This window comes from Stigmatopora nigra, chromosome 21 (assembly GCF_051989575.1).
Source record: "Stigmatopora nigra isolate UIUO_SnigA chromosome 21, RoL_Snig_1.1, whole genome shotgun sequence".
In the NCBI taxonomy this organism is placed as follows: Eukaryota; Metazoa; Chordata; class Actinopteri; order Syngnathiformes; family Syngnathidae; genus Stigmatopora; species Stigmatopora nigra.
Genome location: NC_135528.1, coordinates 6,157,887 through 6,185,456, shown reverse-complemented (window position 1 = coordinate 6,185,456; position 27,570 = coordinate 6,157,887). Strand labels below are relative to the sequence as shown.

Genomic DNA, 27,570 nt, shown 5'->3' with positions numbered 1-27,570 from the left:
TGATTCTTTCATGAAAATATGAAAAGAAATATACATGTAAGAAAATATAGACCTATATTCCTGGTATATTCCTACTTGTAGCTTTTCTGGAAAGGCTATTTTGACATTGTACATTGTTGACATTTATATTCTGACTGTTTATTTACGTTTCAGGGAGAGATGGGACCACCAGGACCAGCCGGCCCACGAGGAATCCCAGTGAGTAATCCGATCAGGCATAAATTAATAAGGTTTCTTTTTCTTACTCTACAGAAAATGAAATGATTTTTACTTTCCAAAGACAAACAGCATCCATAATGTTTACTTAAAGTAACACCAAACTTTTATTTTAGTGACTAATCATCTAAATTAGTTGTGCAAATAATATTTGATCAAATATATGTGCTGTAATTTCCTACACAGGCAAACATAATTTAAAAAAGTAATAGAAAATATTGGAAAAACAAATGTAGGACTTTAAAATACAAAACAAGATATGTCAATCAATTGAAGAAAAATTAAAACATTTATGCACAGCACACATTTAATTTCCCGCTTGCCAAAAACAAATGAAGCATGTTGAGTTGTTGTTTATAAATGCAAATAAGGCTGCACTGATGATTAGTTCAATGTTTACAATTAGGTGGAACAGTACTACGTATAATTCTCATCAGACAGAGTCATTTAGAAATTTGTTTTAACTTGTATTTTTATAAAACATAAGCAATAGAGTACCACTCTCTCGAAATACGACATGTGAGATATTTATGTCCCTGAGTCTTTTAGTTTGCATTTAAATGTTTTCCAAAACATGCAAATTCTGTTTGTGTCATAGTCAATGTTTTATCACTAAATATCATCAAACTTAATGATATTTCCATCAGCCTCAGCTGGAAGGTATTCAGTTTTATTAGGAATTGGGAATGAAGAAGCAAATGATCTTCACATCGACTATTATCTTCCTTTCATACAATATGCATTTTAATAGATTTCGTTGATGACCATCACCAATAAACGCATACTAGAATTAGTGCTTCTGGCCATTTATGTTATTAGTGTAACTCATTTTACTGTATTTTTTTTCTACAGTGCAAGATAAGAACATTGCTTCAATTTATTGCTATTTGTAGACATTATGATTGTTGATTTATATTTGATATGGAAGATTGTTTCACATCATTTGTGTGTGATAGATCTGTCTAGAATTTTTCCAAGTATAGTACTAAAGTATAGAATTAGTCCTGACTGCATTTATTTAAATTGCATTGCTAAAAAAATGTGTCATTTTTGACGCTGTAGAATAACTGATTTTAACCTTGTTAGGTCTCATTTGAATGTTATTTCTTATGTATGTTTATATGCTATGTGTATATGGTAGTATGTATGTGTACTGTTTTTTTTTTTAATCATCTCCTTACTGCTTTCTGTAGGGATTCAAAGGAAAAACTGGCCACACTGGATTTCCAGGAGCAAAGGTTGGGCAGTCGTTTCCTACATTAGCTTGTCTTTTTTTTAGCAGTAAAAAGTCTCTATTATAATGGTGAATTTCACCATTACCTACTATTACAAAGCCTGCTAATGCCGAATAACCTACAGGGAGAAGTCGGACCATCAGGCCCACCCGGAGCACCTGGGAGACCAGGACACGAGGTGAGTGATTCTTTCTACTTGAAATAGAAAATCCATTATCTCCGCAGACAAAGGCCAAAAGAAGTGACTCTGATCTCAATCTCCAACCTTTTCAGGGCGATTCCGGAACACCAGGTGCTCAGGGACGACCAGGACCATCTGGTCATATTGTAAGTCCAGTTGTTATTTTTTGACTGTGGTGTTGCTATTATATCATTTAATTTTATTCAACAGGGGTCACCGGGTCCAGCAGGACCAGCAGGACCTCCTGGTCCGTCAGGATTGGTGAGGTCCTTTTGAAATGTGTTCTATTCTATGACCTGGGTCATACTATCTGATTTGGTTGTTGTTTGGGGGAGGGCAAGGAAAAGGACACCGCTATTTATGCTTAATTTGTAATCAAGCTTTTTTTTAATGTAGGGTATTAAGGGAGATAAAGGTCAAAATGGAGAGAGAGGTCTCCCAGGAATGCCTGGAACTCCAGGGCCACCAGGTCACACAGGGTTAATGGTCAGTTTAACGCACCAACAAACTTTTGGCAAAGTCCAAGTACGTTCTACTGCAGGCCTGGAATATTAATGTGAATTTTTTGGTTTCCGGTTCAAAGGGGGAGCCAGGAAATGATGGTTCTGCTGGTAAAGATGTGAGTAATAAATAGCCTCACAGTTCTTCGGTTTAGTTCTTCTGTGGATATTTTATTCCTTTCTTCTCTTCAGGGGTTGGCAGGCCTTCCTGGTGAGAATGGGAAGCCAGGTCAAAAGGTAAGAATGGTCTCAACAAGACTTTTCTATCACATCTGCAGAACATCTAACACAGAAAGCTTTATTTTATTTATCTTGTAGTCATACTAAAGCATCAGTCAATGTACTGTACAACTGAACATGCTTATGCTGCAGGCTTTAGGTCACAGACACTCCCACTGGGATTATTTTCACTTCCGACCTAAGTTTACCCTTCTTGGTCCTGGCAGTCGGCCATCTACGTCTCACCTAAGACTTTCTCTTGGAGTCTCGTGATTCCATTCTGCGGCTTCAGTGATAGAGCTATTCCCTGCCTCTGGGATAATGCTATTATGCATGAGAGGAGATGCTCGATGAGGCGATTTGTCACGCTGACAGGACACCATTGTCAGGGCTTTAGTTTCACGGAGGCAAAAGACAAGAACGGACTCCCGATTCTTCTTGGCACACTCTATTTCAAGAGGCACTTGTCTTCCGGTGACATGTAAACATTGCTTGTCCATTATGGGCAGCTTTGTCCTCGATAAATCACTATCACTAATGTGGCAAGTCTGTTTTTCAGTGGGGATTTGTAGTTTTTTTTGCAATTGGGATGAGGGGAAATTGAAATAGCTGTAGCCAAATGCTTGTTGTTCCTCAAGATGGCATCCGCACAGTTTGTGTTCTCTTACAAAATACATAAAGTTTCTTTGAGCTGCTCTTTGTGACACAGAGTGGCTCATGTTGGAGTGACGTATTTAATGACTGTCTATTCATCTCTTCAAGGGTGAAGCCGGGGCCACTGGCGAAAGAGGCACTCCCGGGGAAAGAGGACGACCGGGGCCCCCCGGCGGAGGATTGGGATATCACTCTAAGGATGCCCAACCGATGATTGGCCCAGTCGGGCCCAGGGGTGAGAGAGGGAACCCTGGCACGGCCGGAAGCCCTGGACCAGCTGGATCTCCAGGGATGCCAGGACATGATGTTGGTTACACTTCTATCACACTCGTGGTCCATCGATGACCTTTTGAATAACTCTGGTATTTATTTTACAGGCGGTAGTCAATTATGATGAAATCAAGAACTTCATCCGTCAGCAAGTCTTCAAAATTTTTGATGGTGAGCAAAAACAACCACGTTTTACAATACTTGACAATACCTTGACTTGTGAATGACTTGAGGTACATAATTTGGAATGATTACCTAACAGTACCTTAGTATATTACTTGAACTTAATGCTAAATTAAAATCAAAATGCTATGATAGGCTATTTAATTTCAAAACCTGGCCACTTAAAACAAAACATGCATCCAGTAATATAATGATAATACTAAAAAATAAAACACTGCAGCTTTAATGCTTCATCTACTGCATTAACCAACGAATATTACTCTGTGTGTATCTGTGTGTTTGTAATACACTTCCCCTTGGTACCCATAGAGCAACACCTTGAATACAATATGGGTTTGAAATATATCCATTATTTTTCTTTATGGTGAAAGAACATTTGCAGTCTCATTGTCTTGGATTACGAGAATATGGAACATATTAAAACTCATAAGTCAAGGCACCGCAGTACAGCCAAGTCCAGTTTTTTTGTTGTACATTAACTTTTATTGAACTCAATTTCTCCTTTGGCGATGCAATTCGTGTTGTGCTGTTGTAAAACCATTGAATGCATCTAAACTCCCCAGAGAGAATGGCCTACTACATGTCTCGTATGCAAAGGCCCGTGGAAGCGGTGTCATCTCCGGGTCGGCCCGGACCCCCAGGGAAAGACGGCGTTCCTGGTAATCCTGGAGCACCCGGCGCGCCTGGCATTCCAGGACAAATTGGTCGGCTAGGCCGGACAGGACCCTTGGGCCCAGTTGGTAAGAGAAGTTACCGGCATCTAATTTGAGGAGTAATGCGTAAGATTGGTGGTGTCCATTCTTCCAAGGCATATATATGTAAATCCTAGTTTTGTTTCTCAAATTTTAATGAGTCATTTGACATTCAGAATTAGAGTTTTTCATCTATTTGCCACAAGACATCATTGATTGTGACCATGTAAGTAATTTGTGTTGCCTGGACAAAGACATGCATCTCCTTGGCTGAACCAGATGTTAAAATATTACGGTCATTTAAAGGATAATTGATGACATTGGTTGTTTAAAACTTGCATTTTCTATTTGTTTCAAGGACCACGAGGGCCCATTGGTCCAAAGGGAGATAAGGGTGTCGGAGAGATGGGAGATTCAGGACCACCAGGAGCACCAGGTGGCATATTGGACTGGTTTATTTTTGCAAAAATGTGACAATTATGTCTATGATAGTCACATTCTGACAATAGAGTACTTATTCTTCACAGAATTAGGAACAGCAACTGACACTTAGCATGTTAATGTTGCAAATGTTTTAAGAGATGTCACTGATTAGAGATTGCAAGCATGATTATGCTTGTCATCAGCCATAATCACTAATGAATATTACCATAATTAAGGCTGAAATTAACATCTGGGCTACTTCAAAACTTTGCAGAGTACTTATTTGTGACGTCAATATCCTGCCTATCATTTTTGTTATTGTTATTGTTTACCATGGGAACATTTTAATCATGTTTTACATTTGGGAAATGTAAAAAATATATTCTCTTGTCTCTTCAGGTGTCCCTGGTTCTCCAGGCTATGGTAAAATGGGACCACCAGGTTCTGTTGGCCAGCAGGGAGTTCCTGGAATCCCAGGTCCACCAGGACCGGCTGGTCACAAGGGAATCGATGGTCGCTGTAACCCATCGGACTGCATGAGCCATCAGGTAGAATATAGCGCCAAGGGGCCCCCAATCAAGGGCCCTTGGTAAATTACGACACGAATGTTATTCGGAAAATGGCCGCAGTATTAACTGTTAGGAACTTCCTTTGCTGCAGAAAACCAATTTGTTTGTCGAGCGCTCTTGAAAAATCTGCACATTTCTTCCAAAACCTGGCCCAAACCATTGTTATTGCATCATACTCCACCATGTTTTTTTAGTTGGCAATTTCTTTATCATGTTGAGAAGGCAGCAACTTGTACTTTATTCTTAATTTGTCTTACTCAGAGAATGGATGTGTAGACACCCTCTGTTTTGTAAATATTCATATTTATATATAGCAGCGTTTAAAAAAAAATACATTTTGGAATATGTGATAAGCTACACAATACCATACCTTATAAAATACTGTAAGCCAAAAATGCATAATTTGAAGCTGTTTGATGTAGAAAATTATATTAGGTAGTACAAAAAATATCATTTTTCGAATGCATTTATGCTGGAATACTTGTAGTAATGTATCTTAAATTGAAGCATATATATTTAAAGGCAGAATGTTGCGTTATTGCTCGCGCTTTAAATTATAATATTAGTTAACAGTACCCAAACTTGAGTTTAAAACAAAAAATGAGATGAGGTCCTTCTTTTGGTAAAAAAGAAAAAGGAAAAAAAAACAATCAAACTTTTAATGTCTGTATAATGTTACTGTACATTGCCACTTAATACGATCCTGTGTATATATTGTTTTAGGTCATTGCTGTGCAACTCATGTTTTTTTCCACATGTCCTATGAATTATTGAGAGACAAAAAGTGCAAAACAAGGTTTGTTTTTCATCGCCATGTTTGTGCAATGAGTGCGTTCAAGTCAAATAAATTACAGTAAATATATACTATTTGCAGGCCTAGATGAATATGTATAGTAAGGCATTTTCTTAAAAAAATGACCATGTATAGTAAGGCTTTCTTATTTAAAAATGACCATGTATAGTAAGGCATTTTCTTAAAAAAAATGACCATGTATAGTAAGGATTTCTTATTTAAAAATGACCATGTATAGTAAGGCTCTTTTCTTAAAAAAACATGACCATGTATAGTAAGGCATTTTCTTAAAAAAATGACCATGTATAGTAAGGCTATCTTATTTAAAAATGACCATGTATAGTAAGGCTCTTTTCTTAAAAAAATGACCATGTATAGTAAGGCATTTTTTTTTAAAAATGACCATGTATAGTAAGGATTTCTTATTTAAAAATGACCATGTATAGTAAGGCTCTTTTCTTAAAAAAACATGACCATGTATAGTAAGGCATTTTCTTAAAAAAATGACCATGTATATTAAGGCTGTTTTCTTAAAAAAATTACCATGTATAGTAAGGCATTTTCTTAAAAAAATGACCATGTATAGTAAGGCATTTTCTTAAAAAGATGACCATGTATAGTAAGGCTTTCTTATTTAAAACTGACCATGTATGGTAAGGCTTTTTTTCTTGAAAAAATGACATAGTATAATAAGGCTTTTTTTCTTTAAAAAATGACATAGTATGGTAAGGCTTTTTTTCTTTAAAAAATGATATAGTATAGTAAGGCTTTTTTTCTTTAAAAATGACAGTATAGTAAGGCTTTTTTTCTTTAAAAAATGACATAGTATAGTAAGGCTTTTTTTCTTTAAAAAATGACATAGTATAGTAAGGCTTTTTTTCTTTAAAAAAATGACAGTATAGTAAGGCTTTTTTTCTTTAAAAAATGTCATAGTATAGTGAGGCTTTTTTTCAAGAAATATTGTAAACCACTTGGTGGTGCAGCGGTTAGATCACTGGACTCCCGTGTGGGAGACCTGTGTTCGATTCCCAGGCGGGACACTTTTTCACTTAGTTGTTTCTATGTACTTCATCTCAAGACACTGAAATGATTACACTGAAAAGCGTAAGTCACTTGGTGGCGCTGAGGTTAGATCACTGGACTCCTGTGTGGGAGACCTGGGTTCAATTCCCAGCCAGGACACTTTTTCACTTAATTGTTTCTGTGGACTTCTCAAGAAACTGAAATGATTACAGAGAAAAGTGTAGTCACTTGTTTGGTGCAGAGGTTAGATCACTGGACTCCCGTCTGGGAGTCCTGGGTTCGACTCCCGCTGTCGTTGTTTGGCTGATCACTGAAAATCAGAAAAAAACTAGTATATATACTTTTTTTCTTGAAAAAACGACATAGTATAGTAAGGCTTTTTTTCTTGAAAAAACGACATAGTATAGTAAGGCTTTTTTTCTTGAAAAACGACATAGTATATTAAGGCTTTTTTTCTTGAAAAAACGACATAGTATAGTAAGACTTTTTTCTTGAAAAAACGACATAGTATAGTAAGGCTTTTTATCTTGAAAAAACGACATAGTATAGTAAGGCTTTTTTCTTGAAAAAACGACATAGTATAGTAAGGCTTTTTTTTCTTGAAAAAACGACACAGTATAGTAAGGCTTTTTTTCTTGAAAAAACGACATAGTATAGTAAGGCTTTTTTCTTAAAAAAACGACATAGTATAGTAAGGCTTTTTTTCTTGAAAAAACGACATAGTATAGTAAGGCTTTTTTCCTTGAAAAAACGACATAGTATAGTAAGGCTTTTTTCTTGAAAAAACGACATAGTATACTAAGGCTTTTTTTCTTGAAAAAACGACATAGTATAGTAAGGCTTTTTTCTTGAAAAAACGACATAGTATAGTAAGGCATTTTTTTCTTGAAAAAACGACATAGTATAGTAAGGCTTTTTTTCTTGAAAAAACGACATAGTATAGTAAGGCTTTTTTCTTGAAAAAACGACATAGTATAGTAAGGCTTTTTTTCTTGAAAAAACGACATAGTATAGTAAGGCTTTTTTTCTTGAAAAAACGACATAGTATAGTAAGGCTTTTTTATTGAAAAAACGACATAGTATAGTAAGGCTTTTTTCTTGAAAAAACGACATAGTATAGTAAGGCTTTTTTTCTTGAAAAAACGACATAGTATAGTAAGGCTTTTTTTCTTGAAAAAACGACATAGTAAAGTAAGGCTTTTTTTCTTGAAAAAACGACATAGTATAGTAAGGCTTTTTTTCTTGAAAAAACGACATAGTATAGTAAGGCTTTTTTTCTTGAAAAAACGACATAGTATAGTAAGGCTTTTTTCTTGAAAAAACGACATAGTATAGTAAGGCTTTTTATCTTGAAAAAACGATATAGTATAGTAAGGCTTTTTTTCTTGAAAAAACGACATAGTATAGTAAGGCTTATTTCCTCGAAAAAAACGACATAGTATAGTAAGGCTTTTTTCTTGAAAAAACGACATAGTATAGTAAGGCTTTTTTTCTTGAAAAAAACGACATAGTATAGTAAGGCTTTTTTTCTTGAAAAAACGACATAGTATAGTAAGGCTTATTTCCTCGAAAAAACGACATAGTATAGTAAGGCTTTTTTCTTGAAAAAACGACATACTATAGTAAGGCTTTTTTTCTTGAAAAAACGACACAGTATAGTAAGGCTTTTTTCTTGAAAAAACGACATAGTATAGTAAGGCTTATTTTCTTGAAAAAACGACATAGTATATTAAGGCTTTTTTTCTTGAAAAAACGACATAGTATAGTAAGGCTTTTTTTCTTGAAAAAACGACATAGTATAGTAAGGCTTTTTTTCTTGAAAAAACGACATAGTATAGTAAGGCTTTTTTATTGAAAAAACGACATAGTATAGTAAGGCTTTTTTCTTGAAAAAACGACATAGTATAGTAAGGCTTTTTTTCTTGAAAAAACGACATAGTATAGTAAGGCTTTTTTATTGAAAAAACGACATAGTATAGTAAGGCTTTTTTCTTGAAAAAACGACATAGTATAGTAAGGCTTTTTTTCTTGAAAAAACGACATAGTATAGTAAGGCTTTTTTTCTTGAAAAAACGACATAGTATAGTAAGGCTTTTTTTCTTGAAAAAACGACATAGTATAGTAAGGCTTTTTTTCTTGAAAAAACGACATAGTATAGTAAGGCTTTTTTTCTTGAAAAAACGACATAGTATAGTAAGGCTTTTTTCTTGAAAAAACGACATAGTATAGTAAGGCTTTTTATCTTGAAAAAACGATATAGTATAGTAAGGCTTTTTTTCTTGAAAAAACGACATAGTACAGTAAGGCTTATTTCCTCGAAAAAACGACATAGTATAGTAAGGCTTTTTTCTTGAAAAAACGACATAGTATAGTAAGGCTTTTTTTCTTGAAAAAACGACATAGTATAGTAAGGCTTTTTTTCTTGAAAAAACGACATAGTATAGTAAGGCTTTTTTTCTTGAAAAAACGACATAGTATAGTAAGGCTTTTTTCTTGAAAAAACGACATAGTATAGTAAGGCTTTTTATCTTGAAAAAACGATATAGTATAGTAAGGCTTTTTTTCTTGAAAAAACGACATAGTACAGTAAGGCTTATTTCCTCGAAAAAACGACATAGTATAGTAAGGCTTTTTTCTTGAAAAAACGACATAGTATAGTAAGGCTTTTTTTCTTGAAAAAACGACATAGTATAGTAAGGCTTTTTTTTATTGAAAAAACGACATAGTATAGTAAGGCTTTTTTCCTTGAAAAAACGACATAGTATAGTAAGGCATTTTTCTTGAAAAAACGACATAGTATAGTAAGGCTTTTTTTCTTGAAAAAACGACATAGTATAGTAAGGCTTTTTTTATTGAAAAAACGACATAGTATAGTAAGGCTTTTTTCTTGAAAAAACGACATAGTATAGTAAGGCTTTTTTTCTTGAAAAAACGACACAGTATAGTAAGGCTTTTTTCTTGAAAAAACGACATAGTATAGTAAGGCTTTTTTTCTTAAATAAACGACATAGTATAGTAAGGCTTTTTTTCTTGAAAAAACGACATAGTATAGTAAGGCTTTTTTCCTTGAAAAAACGACATAGTATAGTAAGGCTTTTTTCTTGAAAAAAACGACATAGTATACTAAGGCTTTTTTTCTTGAAAAAACGACATAGTATAGTAAGGCTTTTTTCTTGAAAAAACGACATAGTATAGTAAGGCTTTTTTTTTAAAAAAACGACATAGTATAGTAAGGCTTTTTTTCTTGAAAAAACGACATAGTATAGTAAGGCTTTTTTTCTTGAAAAAACGACATAGTATAGTAAGGCTTTTTTTTTCTTGAAAAAACGACATAGTATAGAGGTTAGATCACAGGACTCCCGTGTGGGAGACTTGGGTTCGATTCCCAGGCGGGACATTTTTTCACTTAGTTGTTTCTGTGTACTTCATCTCAAGACACTGAAATGATTACACTGAAAAGCGTAAGTCACTTGGTGCCGCTGAGGTTAGATCACTGGACTCCTGTGTGGGAGACCTGGGTTCGATTCCCAGCCAGGACACTTTTTCACTTAATTGTTTCTGTGGACTTCTCAAGAAAGTGAAATGATTACAGAGAAAAGTGTAGTCACTTGTTTGGCGCAGAGGTTAGATCACTGGACTCCTGTCTGGGAGTCCTGGGTTCGAATCTCGCTGTCGTTGTTTGGCTGATCACTAAAAAATCAGAAAAAAAATAGTATAAATACTTTTTTTCTTGAAAAAACGACATAGTATAGTAAGGCTTTTTTTCTTGAAAAAACGACATAGTATAGTAAGGCTTTTTTTCTTGAAAAAACGACATAGTATAGTAAGGCTTTTTTTCTTAAAAAAACGACATAGTATAGTAAGGCTTTTTTCTTGAAAAAACGACAAAGTATAGTAAGGCTTTTTTTCTTGAAAAGACGACATAGTATAGTAAGGCTTATTTCCTCGAAAAAACGACATAGTATAGTAAGGCTTTTTTCTTGAAAAAACGACATAGTATAGTAAGGCTTTTTTTCTTGAAAAAACGACATAGTATAGTAAGGCTTTTTTTCTTGAAAAAACGACATAGTATAGTAAGGCTTTTTTTATTGAAAAAACGACATAGTATATTAAGGCTTTTTTCCTTGAAAAAACGACATAGTATAGTAAGGCTTTTTTCTTGAAAAAACGACATAGTATAGTAAGGCTTTTTTTCTTGAAAAAACGACATAGTATAGTAAGGCTTTTTTTCTTGAAAAAACAACATAGTATAGTAAAGCTTTTTTTCTTGAAAAAACGACACAGTATAGTAAGGCTTTTTTCTTGAAAAAACGACATAGTATAGTAAGGCTTTTTTTCTTGAAAAAACGACATAGTATAGTAAGGCTTTTTTTATTGAAAAAACGACATAGTATAGTAAGGCTTTTTTCTTGAAAAAACGACATAGTATAGTAAGGCTTTTTTTCTTGAAAAAACGACATAGTATAGTAAGGCTTTTTTTCTTGAAAAAACGACATAGTATAGTAAGGCTTTTTTTCTTGAAAAAACGACACAGTATAGTAAGGCTTTTTTCTTGAAAAAACGACATAGTATAGTAAGGCTTTTTTTATTGAAAAAACGACATAGTATAGTAAGGCTTTTTTTCTTGAAAAAACGACATAGTATAGTAAGGCTTATTTCCTCGAAAAAACGACATAGTATAGTAAGGCTTTTTTCTTGAAAAAACGACATAGTATAGTAAGGCTTTTTTCTTAAAAAAACGACATAGTATAGTAAGGCTTTTTTTCTTGAAAAAACGACATAGTATAGTAAGGCTTTTTTCCTTGAAAAAACGACATAGTATAGTAAGGCTTTTTTCTTGAAAAAACGACATAGTATACTAAGGCTTTTTTTCTTGAAAAAACGACATAGTATAGTAAGGCTTTTTTCTTGAAAAAACGACATAGTATAGTAAGGCATTTTTTTCTTGAAAAAACGACATAGTATAGTAAGGCTTTTTTTCTTGAAAAAACGACATAGTATAGTAAGGCTTTTTTCTTGAAAAAACGACATAGTATAGTAAGGCTTTTTTTCTTGAAAAAACGACATAGTATAGTAAGGCTTTTTTTCTTGAAAAAACGACATAGTATAGTAAGGCTTTTTTTATTGAAAAAACGACATAGTATAGTAAGGCTTTTTTCTTGAAAAAACGACATAGTATAGTAAGGCTTTTTTTCTTGAAAAAACGACATAGTATAGTAAGGCTTTTTTTCTTGAAAAAACGACATAGTATAGTAAGGCTTTTTTTCTTGAAAAAACGACATAGTATAGTAAGGCTTTTTTTCTTGAAAAAACGACATAGTATAGTAAGGCTTTTTTTCTTGAAAAAACGACATAGTATAGTAAGGCTTTTTTCTTGAAAAAACGACATAGTATAGTAAGGCTTTTTATCTTGAAAAAACGATATAGTATAGTAAGGCTTTTTTTCTTGAAAAAACGACATAGTATAGTAAGGCTTATTTCCTCGAAAAAACGACATAGTATAGTAAGGCTTTTTTCTTGAAAAAACGACATAGTATAGTAAGGCTTTTTTTCTTGAAAAAACGACATAGTATAGTAAGGCTTTTTTTCTTGAAAAAAGACATAGTGTAGTAAGGCTTTTTTTCTTGAAAAAACGACATACTATAGTAAGGCTTTTTTTCTTGAAAAAACGACACAGTATAGTAAGGCTTTTTTCTTGAAAAAACGACATAGTATAGTAAGGCTTATTTTCTTGAAAAAACGACATAGTATATTAAGGCTTTTTTTCTTGAAAAAACGACATAGTATAGTAAGGCTTTTTTTCTTGAAAAAACGACATAGTATAGTAAGGCTTTTTTTCTTGAAAAAACGACATAGTATAGTAAGGCTTTTTTATTGAAAAAACGACATAGTATAGTAAGGCTTTTTTCTTGAAAAAACGACATAGTATAGTAAGGCTTTTTTTCTTGAAAAAACGACATAGTATAGTAAGGCTTTTTTATTGAAAAAACGACATAGTATAGTAAGGCTTTTTTCTTGAAAAAACGACATAGTATAGTAAGGCTTTTTTTCTTGAAAAAACGACATAGTATAGTAAGGCTTTTTTTCTTGAAAAAACGACATAGTATAGTAAGGCTTTTTTTCTTGAAAAAACGACATAGTATAGTAAGGCTTTTTTTCTTGAAAAAACGACATAGTATAGTAAGGCTTTTTTTCTTGAAAAAACGACATAGTATAGTAAGGCTTTTTTCTTGAAAAAACGACATAGTATAGTAAGGCTTTTTATCTTGAAAAAACGATATAGTATAGTAAGGCTTTTTTTCTTGAAAAAACGACATAGTATAGTAAGGCTTATTTCCTCGAAAAAACGACATAGTATAGTAAGGCTTTTTTCTTGAAAAAACGACATAGTATAGTAAGGCTTTTTTTCTTGAAAAAACGACATAGTATAGTAAGGCTTTTTTTTATTGAAAAAACGACATAGTATAGTAAGGCTTTTTTCCTTGAAAAAACGACATAGTATAGTAAGGCATTTTTCTTGAAAAAACGACATAGTATAGTAAGGCTTTTTTTCTTGAAAAAACGACATAGTATAGTAAGGCTTTTTTTATTGAAAAAACGACATAGTATAGTAAGGCTTTTTTCTTGAAAAAACGACATAGTATAGTAAGGCTTTTTTTCTTGAAAAAACGACACAGTATAGTAAGGCTTTTTTCTTGAAAAAACGACATAGTATAGTAAGGCTTTTTTTCTTAAATAAACGACATAGTATAGTAAGGCTTTTTTTCTTGAAAAAACGACATAGTATAGTAAGGCTTTTTTCCTTGAAAAAACGACATAGTATAGTAAGGCTTTTTTCTTGAAAAAAACGACATAGTATACTAAGGCTTTTTTTCTTGAAAAAACGACATAGTATAGTAAGGCTTTTTTCTTGAAAAAACGACATAGTATAGTAAGGCTTTTTTTTTTAAAAAACGACATAGTATAGTAAGGCTTTTTTTCTTGAAAAAACGACATAGTATAGTAAGGCTTTTTTTCTTGAAAAAACGACATAGTATAGTAAGGCTTTTTTTCTTGAAAAAACGACATAGTATAGAGGTTAGATCACTGGACTCCCGTGTGGGAGGCCTGGGTTCGATTCCCAGGCGGGACATTTTTTCACTTAGTTGTTTCTGTGTACTTCATCTCAAGACACTGAAATGATTACACTGAAAAGCGTAAGTCACTTGGTGCCGCTGAGGTTAGATCACTGGACTCCTGTGTGGGAGACCTGGGTTCGATTCCCAGCCAGGACACTTTTTCACTTAATTGTTTCTGTGGACTTCTCAAGAAAGTGAAATGATTACAGAGAAAAGTGTAGTCACTTGTTTGGCGCAGAGGTTAGATCACTGGACTCCTGTCTGGGAGTCCTGGGTTCGAATCTCGCTGTCGTTGTTTGGCTGATCACTAAAAAATCAGAAAAAAAATAGTATAAATACTTTTTTTCTTGAAAAAACGACATAGTATAGTAAGGCTTTTTTTCTTGAAAAAACGACATAGTATAGTAAGGCTTTTTTTCTTGAAAAAACGACATAGTATAGTAAGGCTTTTTTTCTTAAAAAAACGACATAGTATAGTAAGGCTTTTTTCTTGAAAAAAACGACAAAGTATAGTAAGGCTTTTTTTCTTGAAAAGACGACATAGTATAGTAAGGCTTATTTCCTCGAAAAAACGACATAGTATAGTAAGGCTTTTTTCTTGAAAAAACGACATAGTATAGTAAGGCTTTTTTTTTTGAAAAAACGACATAGTATAGTAAGGCTTTTTTTCTTGAAAAAACGACATAGTATAGTAAGGCTTTTTTTATTGAAAAAACGACATAGTATATTAAGGCTTTTTTCCTTGAAAAAACGACATAGTATAGTAAGGCTTTTTTCTTGAAAAAACGACATAGTATAGTAAGGCTTTTTTTCTTGAAAAAACGACATAGTATAGTAAGGCTTTTTTTCTTGAAAAAACGACATAGTATAGTAAGGCTTTTTTTCTTGAAAAAACGACATAGTATAGTAAGGCTTTTTTTATTGAAAAAACGACATAGTATATTAAGGCTTTTTTCCTTGAAAAAACGACATAGTATAGTAAGGCTTTTTTCTTGAAAAAACGACATAGTATAGTAAGGCTTTTTTTCTTGAAAAAACGACATAGTATAGTAAGGCTTTTTTTCTTGAAAAAACAACATAGTATAGTAAAGCTTTTTTTCTTGAAAAAACGACACAGTATAGTAAGGCTTTTTTCTTGAAAAAACGACATAGTATAGTAAGGCTTTTTTTCTTGAAAAAACGACATAGTATAGTAAGGCTTTTTTTCTTGAAAAAACGACATAGTATAGTAAGGCTTTTTTTATTGAAAAAACGACATAGTATAGTAAGGCTTTTTTCCTTGAAAAAACGACATAGTATAGTAAGGCTTTTTTCTTGAAAAAACGACATAGTATAGTAAGGCTTTTTTTCTTGAAAAAACGACATAGTATAGTAAGGCTTTTTTCTTGAAAAAACAACATAGTATAGTAAGGCTTTTTTTCTTGAAAAAACGACATAGTATAGTAAGGCTTTTTTTCTTGAAAAAACGACATAGTATAGTAAGGCTTTTTTTCTTGAAAAAAACGACAGAGTATAGTAAGGCTTTTTTCTTGAAAAAACGACATAGTATAGTAAGGCTTTTTTTCTTGAAAAAACGACATAGTATAGTAAGGCTTTTTTTATTGAAAAAACGACATAGTGTAGTAAGGCTTTTTTCTTGAAAAAACGACATAGTATAGTAAGGCTTTTTTTCTTGAAAAAACGACATAGTATAGTAAGGCTTTTTTTCTTGAAAAAACGACATAGTATAGTAAGGCTTTTTTTCTTGAAAAAACGACACAGTATAGTAAGGCTTTTTTCTTGAAAAAACGACATAGTATAGTAAGGCTTTTTTTATTGAAAAAACGACATAGTATAGTAAGGCTTTTTTTCTTGAAAAAACGACATAGTATAGTAAGGCTTATTTCCTCGAAAAAACGACATAGTATAGTAAGGCTTTTTTCTTGAAAAAACGACATAGTATAGTAAGGCTTTTTTTCTTGAAAAAACGACATAGTATAGTAAGGCTTTTTTTCTTGAAAAAACGACATAGTATAGTAAGGCTTTTTTTTATTGAAAAAACGACATAGTATAGTAAGGCTTTTTTCTTGAAAAAACGACATAGTATAGTAAGGCTTTTTTTCTTGAAAAAACGACATAGTATAGTAAGGCTTTTTTTCTTGAAAAAACGACATAGTATAGAGGTTAGATCACTGGACTCCCGTGTGGGAGACCTGGGTTCGATTCCCAGGCGGGACACTTTTTCACTTAGTTGTTTCTGTGTACTTCATCTCAAGACACTGAAATGATTACACTGAAAATCGCAAGTCACTTGGTGGCGCTGAGGTTAGATCACTGGACTCCTGTGTGGGAGACCTGGGTTCGATTCCCAGCCAGGACACTTTTTCACTTAATTGTTTCTGTGGACTTCTCAAAAAACTGAAATGATTACAGAGAAAAGTGTAGTCACTTGTTTGGCGCAGAGGTTAGATCACTGGACTCCTGTCTGGGAGTCCTGGGTTCGAATCCCGCTGTCGTTGTTTGGCTGATCACTGAAAATCCGGAAAAAACTAGTATAAATACTATTTTTCTTGAAAAAACGACATAGTATAGTAAGGCTTTTTTTCTTGAAAAAACGACATAGTATAGTAAGGCTTTTTTTCTTAAAAAAACGACATAGTATAGTAAGGCTTTTTTCTTGAAAAAACGACATAGTATAGTAAGGCTTTTTTTCTTGAAAAAACGACATAGTATAGTAAGGCTTTTTTTCTTGAAAAAACGACATAGTATAGTAAGGGTTTTTTTCTTGAAAAAACGACACAGTATAGTAAGGCTTTTTTCTTGAAAAAACGACATAGTATAGTAAGGCTTTTTTTCTTGAAAAAACGACATAGTATAGCAAGGTTTTTTTAATTGAAAAAACGACATAGTATAGTAAGGCTTTTTTCTTGAAAAAACGACATAGTATAGTAAGGCTTTTTTTCTTGAAAAAACGACATAGTATAGTAAGGCTTTTTTTCTTGAAAAAACGACATAGTATAGTAAGGCTTTTTTCTTGAAAAAACGACATAGTATAGTAAGGCTTTTTTTCTTGAAAAAACGACATAGTATAGTAAGGCTTTTTTTCTTGAAAAAACGACATAATATAGTAAGGCTTTTTTTCTTAAAAAAACGACATAGTATAGTAAGGCTTTTTTTCTTGAAAAAACGACATAGTATAGTAAGGCTTTTTTCCTTGAAAAAACGACATAGTATAGTAAGGCTTTTTTCTTGAAAAAACGACATATTATACTAAGGCTTTTTTTCTTGAAAAAACGACATAGTATAGTAAGGCTTTTTTCTTGAAAAAACGACATAGTATAGTAAGGCATTTTTTTCTTGAAAAAACGACAAAAAACGACATAGTATAGTAAGGCTTTTTTTCTTGAAAAAAACGACATAGTATAGTTAGGCTTTTTTCTTGAAAAAACGACATAGTATAGTAAGGCTTTTTTTCTTGATAAAACGACATAGTATAGTAAGGCTTTTTTTCTTGAAAAAACGACATAGTATAGTAAGGCTTTTTTTTATTGAAAAAAACGACATAGTATAGTAAGGCTTTCTTCTTGAAAAAACGACATAGTATAGTAAGGCTTTTTTTCTTGAAAAAACGACATAGTATAGTAAGGCTTTTTTTCTTGAAAAAACGACATAGTATAGAGGTTAGATCACTGGACTCCCGTGTGGGAGACCTGGGTTCGATTCGCAGGCGGGACACTTTTTCACTTAGTTGTTTCTGTGTACTTCATCTCAAGACACTGAAATGATTACACTGAAAATCGCAAGTCACTTGGTGGCGCTGAGGTTAGATCACTGGACTCCTGTGTGGGAGACCTGGGTTCGATTCCCAGCCAGGACACTTTTTCACTTAATTGTTTCTGTGGACTTCTCAAGAAACTGAAATGATTACAGAGAAAAGTGTAGTCACTTGTTTGGCGCAGAGGTTAGATCACTGGACTCCTGTCTGGGAGTCCTGGGTTCGAATCCCGCTGTCGTTGTTTGGCTGATCACTGAAAATCCGAAAAAAACTAGTATAAATACTTTTTTTCTTGAAAAAACGACATAGTATAGTAAGGCTTTTTTTCTTGAAAAAACGACATAGTATAGTAAGGCTTTTTTTCTTAAAAAAACGACATAGTATAGTAAGGCTTTTTTCTTGAAAAAACGACATAGTATAGTAAGGCTTTTTTTCTTGAAAAAACGACATAGTATAGTAAGGCTTTTTTTATTGAAAAAACGACATAGTATAGTAAGGCTTTTTTATTGAAAAAACGACATAGTATAGTAAGGCTTTTTTTCTTGAAAAAACGACATAGTATAGTAAGGCTTTTTTTCTTGAAAAAACGACATAGTATAGTAAGGCTTTTTTTCTTGAAAAAACGACACAGTATAGTAAGGCTTTTTTCTTGAAAAAACGACATAGTATAGTAAGGCTTTTTTAATTGAAAAAACGACATAGTATAGTAAGGCTTTTTTTAATGAAAAAACGACATAGTATAGTAAGGCTTTTTTCTTGAAAAAACGACATAGTATAGTAAGGCTTTTTTTCTTGAAAAAAACGACATAGTATAGTAAGGCTTTTTTTCTTGAAAAAACGACATAGTATAGTAAGGCTTTTTTTCTTGAAAAAACGACATAGTATAGTAAGGCTTTTTTTATTGAAAAAACGACATAGTATAGTAAGGCTTTTTTCTTGAAAAAACGACATAGTATAGTAAGGCTTTTTTTCTTGAAAAAACGACACAGTATAGTAAGGCTTTTTTTCTTGAAAAAACGACATAGTATAGTAAGGCTTTTTTTCTTAAAAAAACGACATAGTATAGTAAGGCTTTTTTTCTTGAAAAAACGACATAGTATAGAAAGGCTTTTTTCCTTGAAAAAACGACATAGTATAGTAAGGCTTTTTTCTTGAAAAAACGACATAGTATACTAAGGCTTTTTTTCTTGAAAAAACGACATAGTATAGTAAGGCTTTTTTCTTGAAAAAACGACATAGTATAGTAAGGCATTTTTTTCTTGAAAAAACGACATAGTATAGTAAGGCTTTTTTTCTTGAAAAAACGACATAGTATAGTAAGGCTTTTTTATTGAAAAAACGACATAGTATAGTAAGGCTTTTTTCTTGAAAAAACGACATAGTATAGTAAGGCTTTTTTTCTTGAAAAAACGACATAGTATAGTAAGGCTTTTTTTCTTGAAAAAACGACATAGTATAGTAAGGCTTTTTTCTTGAAAAAACGACATAGTATAGTAAGGCTTTTTAACTTGAAAAAACGACATAGTATAGTAAGGCTTTTTTTCTTGAAAAAACGACATAGTATAGTAAGGCTTATTTCCTCGAAAAAACGACATAGTATAGTAAGGCTTTTTTCTTGAAAAAACGACATAGTATAGTAAGGCTTTTTTTCTTGAAAAAACGACATAGTATAGTAAGGCTTTTTTTCTTGAAAAAACGACATAGTATAGTAAGGCTTTTTTATTGAAAAAACGACATAGTATAGTAAGGCTTTTTTTTGTTGAAAAAACGACATAGTATAGTAAGGCTTTTTTTCTTGAAAAAACGACATAGTATAGAAAGGCTTTTTTTCTTGAAAAAACAACATAGTATAGTAAGGCTTTTTATATTGAAAAAACGACATAGTATAGTAAGGCTTTTTTCTTGAAAAAACGACATAGTATAGTAAGGCTTTTTTTCTTGAAAAAACAACATATTATAGTAAGGCTTTTTTTCTTGAAAAAACGACATAGTATAGTAAGGCTTTTTTTCTTGAAAAAACGACATAGTATAATAAGGCTTTTTTTCTTGAAAAAACGACATAGTATAGTAAGGCTTTTTTTCTTGAAAAAACGACATAGTATAGTAAGGCTTTTTTTCTTGAAAAAACGACATAGTATAGTAAGGCTTTTTCTTGAAAAAACGACATAGTATACTAAGGCTTTTTTTCTTGAAAAAACGACATTAGAAAAAAATTTCAAATTATGAGCAGTATCTTTGCCACTAGACCACAGTGACTTCTGAATTACAGAAATTGGAAGTTATATTTATCCTTTTACTTACCTCAATAAACAATTGAACAATTGCAAAGAGTGGAATTGAACCCACTCCTGACTTGAACTTCACCATCTCAAGTTCTGAGCAGTATCTTTGATGTCTGTATATGTGTATGGATGTCTGTATATGTGTCTGCATGTGTATGGATGTCTACATGTTTGTGTATGCGTGTATTTCTGCATGTCTGCTGTATGCATGACTGAATGTGTATGTATCTGTTTGTATATTTCTGTATGGATGTGGATGTATGTATATTTCTTTATACATGTGCATGTATGTGTATGTTTATTTATGTATGCATGTGCATGTAGATGTATGTGTGTATATTTCTGTATGCCTTTGCATGTATGTGCATGTATGTATGTATGCATGTGCATGTGTGTTTACATGTATATTTCTGTATGCATGTGCATTTATGTGTTTGTATTCTGTATGCATGTGCATGTATGTGTTTGTATGTATATTTCTGTATGCATGTGCATGTATGTGTTTGTATGTATATTTCTGTATGCATGTGCATGTATGTGTTTGTATGTATATTTCTGTATGCATGTGCATATATCTAAATTTCTGTATGCATGTGAATGTGTGTGTATGTATATTTCTGTATGCATGTGAAGGTGTGTGTATGTATATTTCTGTATGCATGTGCATGTATGTGTATATATATATATATGTATATTTCTGTATGCATGTGCATGTATGTGTATATATATGTATATTTCTGTATGCATGTGCATGCATGTATATGTGTGTATGTTTCTGCATGCATGTGCATGTATGTGCATGTATATGTCTATGCACTGTTTTATAGAATGAAGACCACAACATTTACGGGAGGACAACCCATCTCGTGGAGCGTGCTATGCAATAAACAATCTTTCCCACAATTTAATATGGGCGTGTTTACGTCTAACGTCGACGCAGGTTCGGAAGTCACGCGCATCTGGTACTTCCGGACAGCCTTTTCTCTCTGGACGGGCGAGCACGAGGTAAGGTGTACAGCAATTTACTGGCCTTAATGCATTCTTATCACGCTATCGGGAGATTTTTTGAGGAATCGATTGAGCCCACAACGCCAACAAATATGTTAGTTTGAAGCCAGCTTGAACAAACCGTCGATAATTTAAAGTTAAGGGCTTATTTTCCCCCACACCATGTGTGCCGTATGTTACTAGTTGAGTTTGGCGTTCGCGTCACGATGACACGCGTCACGACGACTCACGTCACGACGACACGCCCCCATTTGACTTAAAAAGTATATTGTCCGTTTTCCCTCTGTTATTGAGCCGTGTAGAAAGACTTTACAATTAATCAAAACAAAGCCGAGACATCAATGGTATGTATGTTCGTTGGGTAAAGGCTAACTCAAAAATGACATACAGAAGCACGATTTAGTTCCTCGTGTGTTGTATGTAATTCCTGCGTGCCCAAAACACTCACCCTTGAGGTTACAGGACCAGAGACAGCGCCAGGTTACAGGACCAGAGACAGTGCCAGGTCGTCTATTTAATCTCCAGTCTTTATTGATCCTAACTTTTGTTTTTTTTGTTTGTTTGCGTCCAACAGGAGGACCAGGTGATCTTACTGGCAGGTTGCCCACATCTTTGAGCTCTGCACCTTGGAGGCTTCTGGGAGGGTAATGTATTTCTTTATTGCAGAATATCCAAGTATTCATCCAAATTAAATAAAAGCTTAAACATCATTATTATAACCTTGCGTAACTCAATGATAGGTACCTATTTGTTCCTTTTGGGGAAAAAACGACATGGTACCTATGTCGTATTTTTGTAAAAAGAGACATAGGTACCTATGTCGTTTATTTTTAATTTAAAAAGACTTATGTTCCTATGTCTTTTTCTCTCTAAAGACGACATAGGTACCTGTGTCGTTTTTTAGAGAGAAAAAGACATATGAACATAAGTCTTTTTAAATAGAAAAAAACGGCATAGGTACGTACCTATGTCGTTTTTTTTAATTTAAAAAGACTTATGTTCCTATGTCTTTTTTCCGCTGAAAAACGACATAGGTACCTATGTCGTTATTTTTAATTTAAAAAGACTTATGTTCCTGTGTCTTTTTTCCTCTAAAAAAACATAGGTACATATGTCGTTTATTCCCAAAAAATGACATATATACATACACATGTATATATATGTGTATATATGTGTATACGTATATATGTGTATATATATATATATGTATATATATATATGTATATATATATATATATATATATATATATATATATATATATATATATATATATATATATATATATATATATATATATATATATATATATATATATATATATATATATATATATATATATATATATATATATATATATATATATATATATATATATATATATATATATATATATATATATATATATATATATATATATATATATATATATATATATATATATATATATATATATATATATATATATATATATATATATATATATATATATATATATATATATATATATATATATATATATATATATATATATATATATATATATATATATATATATATATATATATATATATATATATATATATATATATATATATATATATATATATATATATATATATATATATATATATATATATATATATATATATATATATATATATATATATATATATATATATATATATATATATATATATATATATATATATATATATATATATATATATTATTATATATATATATTATTATTATTATTATTATTATTCCCAAGAAAAGACATAGGTACCTGTCATTTATTCCCAAAATAATCACATAGGTACCTATGTCGTTTTTGCCAAGAAAAACGACATAGGTACCTATGTCGTTTTTCTTGGCAAAAACGACATAGGTACCTATGTCTTTTTTTCCAAAAAAATGACATAGGTACCTATGTCGTTTTCTTGGCAAAAACAACATAGGTACCTATGTCATTTTTTCTATTTAAAAAGACTTATGTTCCTATGTCGTTTTTTCTATTCATAAAGACTTGGCATCGAGATGCAGCTCTCCCTGCGTGCCCAAAACGTAACACGCTTGAGGTTACAAGAGTAGGGAAAGTGCCAGGTCAAGGTAAAACTACAAAAAAAATACACCCAAGTTTATTTATTTAATCTCCAGTCTTTATTGATGCAAACATTTGCTTTTTTTGTATGTGTCCAACAGGAGGACCAGGTAATCTTCCTCGCAGGTGGCCAACTTGAAGATGAGACCTCTCTTGCATCATGTGGTGGCGTCTTTGAACTTTGCACCTTGAAATGTAATGTATTTGTTTATTGTAGAATATACAAGTATTAAATAAAAGAGTAAAACATTATTATAACTTTGCGTAACAGATGTAATGATTCAATGTAAAATCAAATTTTTAAATTTTTTTTGTAAAAGGTAATTTCTCTTTAAAAAACCGACATAGTATAGTAAGGCTATTTTGCTATAAAAAGACATAGTATTGCATGTCACTGTGGCGCAGAGGTTACCTCACCCGTCTCTCGTCCAGGTGGCGTGGGTTCGAATCCCGGCCGAGACACTTTTTCACTTAGTTGTTTCTGTGGACTTCTTGTCAAGACACTGAAATGATTACAGAGAAAAGTGTAGTCACTTGGTTGGCGCAGAGGTTAGATCACAGGACTCCCGCCTGGGAGACCTGGGTTCGATTCCCGCTGCCGTCGTTTGGCTGAAAATACTTGGAAAGAAGAATTGGTCAATGGAATAAGAAGAGTGGAAAAAAAAAAAGAAAAAACTTTTTAATTTATATTAAACACTTAGTCATACTTTTCAGCAAAAGGTTATATTCCGAACTGCCTTCGGCAGTTCGGAAGACACTTGATGGACCTGTATGTGCGAAAGGCGTTCTCGGGTCGGCCTTCGGCCGACCCTCGACCGCTTGCTTGGTCAGTGAACCGCCGACACCGGGAAGCGAACTCACGTTCTCTCGGTGCAAAGGCGAGTGTGCAACCCACAACACCAACTCGTGCCCCACTTATACATGGGTGTTGAAACGTTTTATCCAAGGAAATGGGGTGAAACACTTAGTCATTTTTTCAACAAAATGTTTCATCCACCATTGAAAACTTAATTCTTTTACCTTATGACTTAGTGTGAAAATCTTTGCTGGCACTGGGAATTGAACCGGGGACCAAAGATTTGGCAAACTGATGACTTAACCACTGGGCCACCAACCTGTAAGAGAAAGCAGTAGTACTTGTTGTTTTGTCTCTTTTCACTCCCGGATCATACTTAGTACTTTATACTTATTTTCAAATGGGAAATGGGTGAAACACTTAGTCATTTTTTAATGCCAAAATAGTTCATCCACTGATGACTTTTACTTGAATGATAGTAGGTTTAAAAACCACATAGTATAGTTGGGCTTAAAAATGACATAGTATAGCTAGGCTTAAAAAAATGACAGTTTAGTTAGGCTTAAAAAATGACATAGTATAGTTAGGCTTAAAAACGACATAGTATAGTTAGGGCATTTTTTCTTAAAAAATGACAGTATAGTTTATATAGTTTATTTTGTCATTTTTCTGCACAGCAACATGAATGTCTCTTTTAAACTGACTTTTTTTTGTCTTCAGGTGTCCTCGCTCTCCACGGTTTGGGAAACCTTTTTGTCGGAGGACTGTCCATCCCACAAGTCATCCATTTTTGCCTTTGTCATTAATCTGAACAAATAAAAATAAAAGTTGACAGCAGAGTTTCTCTTGTTCTATTATGTGACCTTGACTTTTATATATGAAAAATATTTGTTTAAATTCTAAAACGTTTTTTGTAAGGGGTTATGAACACACTATGATTGCCGCAATAAGGCGAGACATCACATACCAATACAAAGGCGACCGGTCGGGGCTGCGCTTCATCCGCAAGCTGGTCCCAAACCTACTCCATCCTGTCAGAAAATACACAAGAAAAAAATCCTTATTATACAGACTATACTGTGTCATTTTTTAACGAAAAAACAGCCTTACTATACATGGTGGTTTATTTTTAAAACGCCTTTCTATACATGGTCGTTTTTATTCAAAAACGCCTTACTATAGTCGTTTTTAAAGAAAAAAAAGCCTTACTATACATGACCATTACCAAAAATAAATAAATGAAGTCGTCAGATATCACCAATATTACTAGAGAACCTGTTTTTTCACAATTAGGATCGTTTAATGATAAATGGACTCTATATTATAGACCATTGGTGTCAAACATACGGCCCGCGGGCTGGATCCGGCCCGTCTGGTGGTTTGGTACGGCCCGAGGAAGAAAGCTGCATTGTATAAAAAAAATATGAATTTTCTTTAAAATTTGTAGTTCTTGCATTATCCGCTAAGGGGGGGGGGGGGTATTGTTTTAGTACGTGCAGACAACATGAAAGCATTATTCATTGTTCAAATTGCTTTCCAGATGTTGAAAAACTGTGTTTTTAAGTTCCACAAGGCTGGTATTAAATGTTTTTGGAACATTGTTATTATTTCTGTGATCAGTTTTATGTACAACACACTTAAATATATGTTTAACTGTGTAAAAATGTTGTTAAAATTGCACATACTTTATTTATGTTCATATGTTATTCTCTTGTTCATAATGTAAAAGGATTTTTTAAATAAACATTTTGACAATTTACTCATTCTTTGCATTAATTATTAGTATTAGTGACTAATACAAAGGAAAAAAGTGGGCTTATTGTTAGTTCTTTGTAATTTTGCAATTTGTTTACTGGTCCGGCCCGGTTGATCTCAAATCAAGCTGTATTCGGCCCGCAAACCAAAGGTTGGACACCCCTGGTCTATAAAGAAATTTTGAATGGGAAAAGTCATCATTGAGCAGTCTATCCTTGTGCGATCTTTGAAACAATTAAAAAACACTAAACGCAGTTCGATTTGGAGATATTATGACTGCAAGTGCAACTATATCTTTATAGAAACGTGCAATGTAGAAAAAAACGGGATCATTTCTTACCTTTTCGCCATGCGTAGAGTACACAAAAATCAGCCATCGTCAAAAAACAACAACTTCTTGGAGGACATCTGTACATGTCCTCTAACAAACGCATCTTGGTTGTAGCTGACCCATATTAGGAAGTTTAGATCATGCGATTAAAAACCTGAAAAGACGTCTACAAACAAAACAAAGCACACTGGTCAACAAAAACGTGTTTGTTTGAGTCTTTTCCGGTCCGTTTCACTTCCTGGTCGCCAATGTGACGTCAATTATGGGAACGCACCTCATTTTTTTTTTTTTTTTTTTTTACTTAATAGTTTGAAATGAACGCCTAATCTTATGGGATGCTACGCCTTTATATCAAATCAAAAGCCTTTATTGTCATCATACACAGCTGTGTATAAATGCAATGGGTGAAATATCATTCAATAAAGGGGTCAAAATGGTCAAAGGTTTGCACTTTAATGGCCCACATTTTGGTCCAAAAGCTGGATCTTGACACTTTATACCAGGCAGGGATGGAGAACCAGGTTTTGGATGCTCATTGGTTCTCTTAAATAAACACCATGAGTGGTCAATGCTGTCAAATAATGGCTATGGAGACGTGGTGTAAAGGTTTGTTCACCTGACTGTCATGTGGGCAAGCATGGTTCAAATCCCATTTGGTAATATTTTTCCCTTTGTTGTTTATATATATGTGTAGTCAAGACTTTCCAATAATGACAAAGGAAAGTGTGGTGACTTCATGGTGTAGAGGTTATCTCACCTAACTACCATGTGGGAATTAGAGGGTTCAAATCCCAGTTGGGGAACATTTTTCCCTTAAAAAGAAACAACCGTGTGTAGTCAAGACTTTCAAATAATGACAAGTTAAGGTGTGGTGATGTCATGGTGCAGAGGTTTGTTCACTGCATTGCCATGCAGGTGTTTATGGTTCAAAACCCAGTTGGGAAATATGTTTCCCTTAAATAGAGACAACTGTGAGTACTCAAGACTTTCCAATAATCACTACGTAAAGTGTGGTTACTGCATGGTGCAGAGGTTTGTTCACCGGGTTGCAATGTAGGCAGTTGTGGTTCAAATCCCAGTTGAGATTCATTTTTTCCTAAAATAAAAACAACCGTGTGTAGTCATGATTGTCCAATAAGTGTCAACTGGAGTGTGGCTAAATGGTGCAGAAGTTTGTTCATCTGAGTGCCATGCAGGTAGTTGTGGTTCAAATCCCAGTTGGGAATCATTTTTCCTTAAATAAAAACAACCATGTGTAGTCAAGACTTTTCAATATTCATTCAATTTGGTGTGGCCACATGGTGTGGAGGTTTGCTCACCTGACTACCATGTGGGCAAATGGGGTTCAAACCTCAGTGGCTGCAGATTTAAGATGATGGAAGAACCATTTTGCCATTAAAAAAGACTTAGTCATAGGTACTTATGTCTTTTTTAAATGACAAAATGGTTCATCCAACAGTCTTATT

The 27,570-nt window shown here is 33.0% G+C and overlaps 1 protein-coding gene, 2 long non-coding RNA genes and 1 other non-coding gene across 8 annotated transcripts in view; 2 read left to right on the top strand and 2 right to left on the bottom strand.

The window, feature by feature from the left end:
• col16a1 (collagen, type XVI, alpha 1) overlaps nucleotides 1-6,004 on the top strand; it is a 49,012-nt gene extending 43,008 nt beyond the window's left edge. Inside the window, exons 64-76 of the mRNA XM_077744036.1 lie at nucleotides 154-198; nucleotides 1,410-1,454; nucleotides 1,576-1,629; nucleotides 1,725-1,778; nucleotides 1,843-1,893; nucleotides 2,029-2,118; nucleotides 2,216-2,251; nucleotides 2,325-2,369; nucleotides 3,114-3,311; nucleotides 3,383-3,446; nucleotides 4,022-4,198; nucleotides 4,509-4,586; nucleotides 4,973-6,004. Of these exons, the coding sequence (XP_077600162.1) occupies nucleotides 154-198; nucleotides 1,410-1,454; nucleotides 1,576-1,629; nucleotides 1,725-1,778; nucleotides 1,843-1,893; nucleotides 2,029-2,118; nucleotides 2,216-2,251; nucleotides 2,325-2,369; nucleotides 3,114-3,311; nucleotides 3,383-3,446; nucleotides 4,022-4,198; nucleotides 4,509-4,586; nucleotides 4,973-5,166 (1,131 nt within the window). The 3' untranslated portion in view covers nucleotides 5,167-6,004. The remainder of the gene's footprint in view (nucleotides 1-153; nucleotides 199-1,409; nucleotides 1,455-1,575; nucleotides 1,630-1,724; nucleotides 1,779-1,842; nucleotides 1,894-2,028; nucleotides 2,119-2,215; nucleotides 2,252-2,324; nucleotides 2,370-3,113; nucleotides 3,312-3,382; nucleotides 3,447-4,021; nucleotides 4,199-4,508; nucleotides 4,587-4,972) is intronic.
• A 14,553-nt stretch (nucleotides 6,005-20,557) lies between these two features.
• LOC144215232 (uncharacterized) lies at nucleotides 20,558-24,855 on the top strand. Of its 2 annotated transcripts, XR_013330365.1 has the most exons (5): nucleotides 20,558-21,117; nucleotides 21,695-21,764; nucleotides 23,146-23,230; nucleotides 23,324-23,417; nucleotides 24,739-24,855. It is a non-coding gene; the product is annotated as an uncharacterized LOC144215232 (long non-coding RNA). The 2 variants fall into 2 exon arrangements; XR_013330364.1 differs by lacking the exon at nucleotides 20,558-21,117 and having other exon boundaries at nucleotides 21,483-21,764.
• On the bottom strand, nucleotides 22,931-23,098 carry LOC144215296 (small nucleolar RNA SNORA53). Its single transcript, XR_013330393.1, has one exon. It is a non-coding gene; the product is annotated as a small nucleolar RNA SNORA53 (small nucleolar RNA).
• Nucleotides 23,263-26,505, bottom strand: LOC144215233 (uncharacterized). Of its 4 annotated transcripts, none has more exons than XR_013330369.1 (6): nucleotides 26,114-26,493; nucleotides 24,986-25,049; nucleotides 24,723-24,825; nucleotides 24,243-24,337; nucleotides 23,635-23,725; nucleotides 23,263-23,409 (listed from the first exon to the last, which is right to left on the bottom strand). It is a non-coding gene; the product is annotated as an uncharacterized LOC144215233 (long non-coding RNA). The 4 variants fall into 4 exon arrangements; XR_013330368.1 differs by having other exon boundaries at nucleotides 23,640-23,725; nucleotides 26,114-26,490; XR_013330367.1 differs by having other exon boundaries at nucleotides 23,635-24,337; nucleotides 26,114-26,505.
• Between the last annotated feature and the right edge of the window lie 1,065 nt (nucleotides 26,506-27,570).